Raw genomic sequence first — 5765 nt, 5'->3', positions numbered from 1 at the left:
TGGCAGTAAGCTATTACCAGCACCAATCAATCTAAAGAAAGGCTTTCAAGTTCTTATTTTTAATCAATATATATGAAATGTTCCTTCACTGGTTGATTGGGTAACTATTAGAGATTCTATTTAAGAGAAAGTTTACCAATAAATCTACGAGATAAAGATTTAAATTGGGACCTGGACATAAACATTTATTAAGTGAAAGCTGTTCATTTTCCTGAGCACCAGCATCAAACACAAAGCGTAATTTTCTCGTTATGCTTTCTTTTTTTAATACAGGCTGATGCGGAAGATAAAATAAATGTTAATCGTTTGGAACTATTTATATCACCGGTTCTACGATACCTTTCTCTAAATGTTCATTTAATACTCCCTTATACTGTTGATATAGACTATCATTGTTATGAATTCTTGTGACAAGACTTTTAAATCTCCGTTCGGCCAAATTGTCGTTATCATGTAACTCAGGTATATCGCATTTCCAGTGCAAAGAATCTTCATAACGATCCTTCTTAAATGTAATAGTTTCATTAAAAATTTGTAACGCTAAATCCTCTCCCAGAGTCTTCAAATCATCTTTTATCTCGATGCTTTCAAGGTGCCAGAATCCATTAAAATTATTTTTTAGAGATACCTGATTTTTTACTAAGCAACAAGCTAAAGTATTTGCAGAATTGTTTCCATTCATAATCCCAGTAGTTATCCATCCCAATTTACTTTCCACCAAAATAATATCAGCACCCCTTATTTTGATTTGATTTGAGCCTAAAAGTTTATAAAATAATTCTGCCCCAATTAATAAATCGATTTTACCTGGTTTATTAAAATTAGGATCAGAATACGCTAAATGAGAGGGAAAATTTATCTTAAATATATCATAATATTTAGAGGGTGTTAATTCCATGATTTTTGGTACAATTAAGATATCAATATTTCGCTGAAAGTCTTTTTTCTGATTAGAAACACAAGTGGATGCTTTTCTTTCATCTGTCATTTTTGATCCATCAATGCCAGACATGGAGGAATATATTTATTTATTTTTCAATCCTAATAAATTAATCCTTTTTTTATTCAGTCCAATATTTCATTTGTAGTTCGAAAGTTGGAAATTTTTTTTCAACATTAATCATTTAACATCGTCTAGTTACATTTCAATTATTTTTCCATATCTTTGAAAAGAAAGTGTTTTTGAAAATATATCATAATAAAAGATTTATATTAAAATTAAAGTTTCTCAAGTCTACCCTACAAAGCGTTCATTATTACGTTTCACACACTCTAGCTTTTCACTTCTTTCCATTTTTATACACAATTTCTAGTACAAACATGGAGAAACATAGAAAGTAACTAGAAAATAATTAACTGAGATAAGCCATGAAATCGCATTAGATTCAGGGTACTTATAGTAATATGGTAGCCGTTTCTGTCTTTCATTTTCGTTTTAGAAATACACATGTTTTAATTTGATATTATCTGAAACATTTTTTGTATAGTTTTACATTCGATGCACGTAATATTTATTCTTTTCTTAAGCAGAAACCTTTGCTAAAATAAAATGAGATCATACTTAGAATGACTTTGAATATTTGTACAGAAATATTTCGAGTATCAGCACGAAGAAAGAGAAGATATAACCAGAAAATAGTAAAATGAGAACACCTGAAATATCTTCCAGATGTATTGGATTCACATTATTTGAAGTAAAATCTGAGTCTTTCATTACAACAATAGGTATTTTCATCTGAACCTCTTTAAATACTTTGTGGTATAATCCTGCACTGAACGAGCGGGAAATGAACGTATTTATTCTTTCTTCTAAGCAGAAATGTTTGCGAAAATAATAGGATAGCATAATAGGTGAAATTCTGTCATCACATATGAATAAATTTGGATTTGTACCAAACTTTAACCTCAAGTAAGTCTCTACAAAATTAAATGCATCACCTTCCTCTAAAACTTCACGAAAATCTAGCTCGGTTCCAGGACTATAATAATAATTTTTATCATCCATTTCTTTTGCCAAAATTCTCATTTTCTCATTGTTTTGAAGTTTTAGCGCGTTTGTGCCTTGAGTATAAAACATATAAGATTTGCGTGTGCCAGCAACCACGGCATCCGAGAGTTCCTCATAATTCCGTACTGGAGGATCTTTTAAGGGATTCACCATAAAGGAGAAAAAAACTGCTGAGTAACTGAATGAAATTACCATGGTAAAGAACAGCCAAAAGAGAAAAAATAATCTTCTTTTCAAAGATTTAAGAGGAAGGTCTACCGCCTGCCTTAACACTGTACCAAGCATATGAAAACACAGATCTGTATATGATTGCTTAGTTCTAAATATTTTGATTGCAACTAGAGGAAGTAAAGTAAAAACGATGCCTAATCCCAACCATGTTTCAAAAGTAAAAGGATAAATGAATGCAAATTTTGTAGATATGGGCACAGACTTTCTTATCACAAATGTGAAATAAGTGAAGCTGTAGGGGTTGCTGAAACTACCTTCAACAAATGACTCGTATGACACAACTTCGGATGTGGCTATGTCTGCTTCTCCGGCATTCACAGTTTCTAAAGCATTTTTGTACTCATCAAAATCAAGGTGATGTATAAATTTCACATTTACGCCCAAGAAATCGAGCAACAGTTGCAAAAATTTTCCCTCAAACCCTGTAAGTTCATAGCGTCCATCTGAGAAAGTAGTCAAATTTAGGACGTCTTTCAATTTAATTATCGAAACAGTTATGTTCTTAATGTCGCACATTACTTCTGAAATGCAAACTATGTTATCTGTTTTAAAAACCTAAACGTTTCTGTGTAATATTCACCAATCGTTTATGATAATGTATTTAATCCATACTTATTCCATTGCATTATTCACTAAAATATGTGAACTTGCATCACGCATAAATTAAGACGAAAATAAATTTACTTTAATTTCACACATTACTTCAGAAATTTGAACTCTCTGTTCTATTTTAGAAACTAAACGCCTGTTCCTTTGCAATATTCACCTATCGTTTCTGTTTTTATATTCGATTGCATTATTCTTTGCAATCGGAGCACTAGTAGCACATATTAATGAGAATGGCTGTAAATTTTCTTTAATATTACACATATCTTCTGAAATGCAAACTGTCTATAGGATTTAACAAACTAAACGCTTTTTTCTTATTGCAACATTCACCTATCGTTGCTGTTAATTTACTTTTTTAATACTTATTTTACTGCATTAGTCACTGAAATATGTTTGCTTGATCAAGACAAAATTTGAAAAAAAAACTGCCAATTTAATATTTCGCGTTGAATATCTAAATGTTATTGCTTCATAGCGATAAAAACGCACGCACAGTTGATGTGTTATTGAATTATAAATTTAATGGATTATTTAAACAAATTATAAGTAAATAATGCGACGACATACAAATCAGAGAAAAACAAACATTGAAAGAAAAAACAATCGTGATATCACGAAGTGTTTGATTTCATATTACAGATTATTGAAATAACTTTCTGTTGCGTGACAAACTTTTGGAGAATAAAATTATTAGAAAAATATTTGTAGTCCAAATTGTAAGTCACCACGTTATAAAAACACCGTTAGCGTTTGTTTATTTATTTTTGCATGAGATTATGTCAAGAATCTGATAAAAAAAAAGTCACCAATCTTTTATTTTTACTCAATTTTACTTATATATTTTCGTCATTGGATTTCATCTCTAAGAGCAAGAATGAAAAATCAATATGATTGAAATTGCTTTTTTAATGTAATTTCAGAGGGAAAATCCCAAATAAATTACAATTTTCAACAAACAAGTTTGAAATGTCTGGTTGCATCATATCTTTAATGACATCGAAGCCTATCTAAGCTCAAATATTGAAAGTAATACCAACAGCGAAACAGTTTCCAACATGTTAATAAATTATTTTCCAAGATTTCAAACTTCTTGTCGGATTGAATTGACAAACTGATCATTGTCTATTTAATACCAAGTCAGTTTCAACTCTCTTGAACCTATTGACGGTTCTGCACGCAAAAAGTCGTATTTCACCCTGCAGTCCTTTCCGCATAGCAAACCTAGGATTTGAAAACCTAGGATCTGTTTTAAGAAATCTTACATCAGATACCTTAATAAAAATATAAAAATATTAATGTTTAATTAAATTGTAAATACGCAGCCTGAGTCAATAAAATAATTACAATTTTTTCATCCGGTTATTATTTTTTGACCGAATATTTATTGCTAATGTACAGTTCACAAATAACTTTTGATCTAATCTTCGGATTCTCACGTTCTAGAACTCGTTCTTAATGCTTCAAAATTTAAAAAGTCAAATATACCTATTAATAAGTGCCGACGATATTTTAAGTTTCGTAATCAGACACACAAACGTACTTTCTCTGTATAAACATATCTTTTTTTTCCGATGGATTCAGATTTCTTACTCCCGAAACAGAGGCAGTACTGACGAAACACAGGTCAAAGGGCGAATCTGGGAAATATGGTCTCTATAGTTCTATTAGGAGAATAATCCAAAGTTTAGACTCCTCTATGCTAATTTTACTGTTTTTAAAATGTATTTCGCCATATTTCCAATCATGCTGTTGAAATATCTAAGTTTTATTGCTTCACGGCAATGGCAACGCACGCACAGTTAATAAATTATTGAATACCAGCCGCCTAAGGCAGCCAGCTGTCCGCCACGCTATGTTTCTTGGGTCCTAGCACTGCTAGTAGAGACACGATCCTCTTCCAATCTTCTTTGACGTTTCTCAGGTGTTTCTCGGACCCTAGCACTGCTAATTGAGACACGAACCTTTTCTAATCTTCTTTGATCTTCCTCAGGTGTTTCTCGGACCCTAGCACTGCTAGTAGAGACACGATCCTCTTCCAATCTGCTTTGACGTTCCTCAGGTGTTTCTCGGGCCCTAGCACTGCTAGTAGAGACACGATCCTCTTCCAATCTTCTTTGACGTTTCTCTGGTGTTTCTCGGACCCTAGCACTGCTAATTGAGACACGAACCTCTTCTAATCTTCTTTGACGTTCCTCAGGTGTTTCTCGGGCCCTAGCACTGCTAGTTGAGACACGATCCTCTTCCAATCTTCTTTGACGTTTCTCTGATACTTCTTGGTCTCTAGAATTGCTTGTCGAAATTCGGTCATGTTCCATCCTTCTTTGACATTCCACAGACGTTTCTTGGGCCCTTCTTCCTCTTTGAGATTCTCTTAATATCTTTTTCCTTGACACAATACAAAATTTTTTGGAAGGCGGTTCTGCCATGTCAGTAATCGGGTTTTTAAGAAGTCAACGAATACTTTAGAACAACAATTACTATGAAAGCAAATCATGAAACTTCAATATTAGGATCTAAGTGCTTACCTGCAAACTGAAACTTTCTGAAAATAACTAATAACATGTGGCGACCGCCACCTATCGTTAAATACTTACACTGCGCGAAACCGTTTACCAGTTGTCGCGTGCAATCATTATCTAGCCACGCGCTTGCTTTTTATAAAGAAAAACAATTATCGTTCTTTTTCTTGCCATATTTTTACAGATCTGTTATATTTAATAATAAAACTTGTTAAGTTTGTTTGTTATGTGAATTCGTGATTATTGATAAGTTAATTCACCTTCTGATCCATACTTACCACTTACTACACGAATTTACACTGGTGACCCGGACAGAGAATTTATACTAGTGACAACAAACTGTGAATTATGCCGAACACGAATGAAAGTGAAACTGGCACTACTGAATTGTCTCGAGT

General features: G+C 32.7%; 2 protein-coding genes across 2 annotated transcripts; both read right to left on the bottom strand.

The window, feature by feature from the left end:
• Positions 1 to 1561: 1561 nt before the first annotated feature.
• On the bottom strand, positions 1562 to 2755 carry LOC139425282 (glutamate receptor ionotropic, NMDA 1-like). Its single transcript, XM_071179254.1, has one exon. It carries the CDS (start codon positions 2753 to 2755, stop codon positions 1562 to 1564), a length of 1194 nt encoding a protein of 397 aa, XP_071035355.1.
• Positions 2756 to 4698: 1943 nt separating this feature from the next.
• Positions 4699 to 5274, bottom strand: LOC107443331 (zinc finger protein 821-like). The gene has a single exon (XM_043044946.1). The coding sequence runs from the start codon at positions 5272 to 5274 to the stop codon at positions 4699 to 4701; it is 576 nt and encodes a 191-aa protein (XP_042900880.1).
• Between the last annotated feature and the right edge of the window lie 491 nt (positions 5275 to 5765).

This window comes from Parasteatoda tepidariorum, chromosome 3 (assembly GCF_043381705.1).
Source record: "Parasteatoda tepidariorum isolate YZ-2023 chromosome 3, CAS_Ptep_4.0, whole genome shotgun sequence".
Taxonomy (NCBI): domain Eukaryota; kingdom Metazoa; phylum Arthropoda; class Arachnida; order Araneae; family Theridiidae; genus Parasteatoda; species Parasteatoda tepidariorum.
The sequence above is the reverse complement of the archived record's forward strand: the minus strand, read 5'-3'. Positions and strand labels throughout refer to the sequence as shown.

Bases quoted from the DNA above. Each gene is read 5' to 3' on its own strand.
- LOC139425282 (XM_071179254.1), bottom strand. From the start codon at position 2,755: ATGTGCGACATTAAGAACATAACTGTTTCGATAATTAAATTGAAAGAC.
- LOC107443331 (XM_043044946.1), bottom strand. From the start codon at position 5,274: ATGGCAGAACCGCCTTCCAAAAAATTTTGTATTGTGTCAAGGAAAAAG.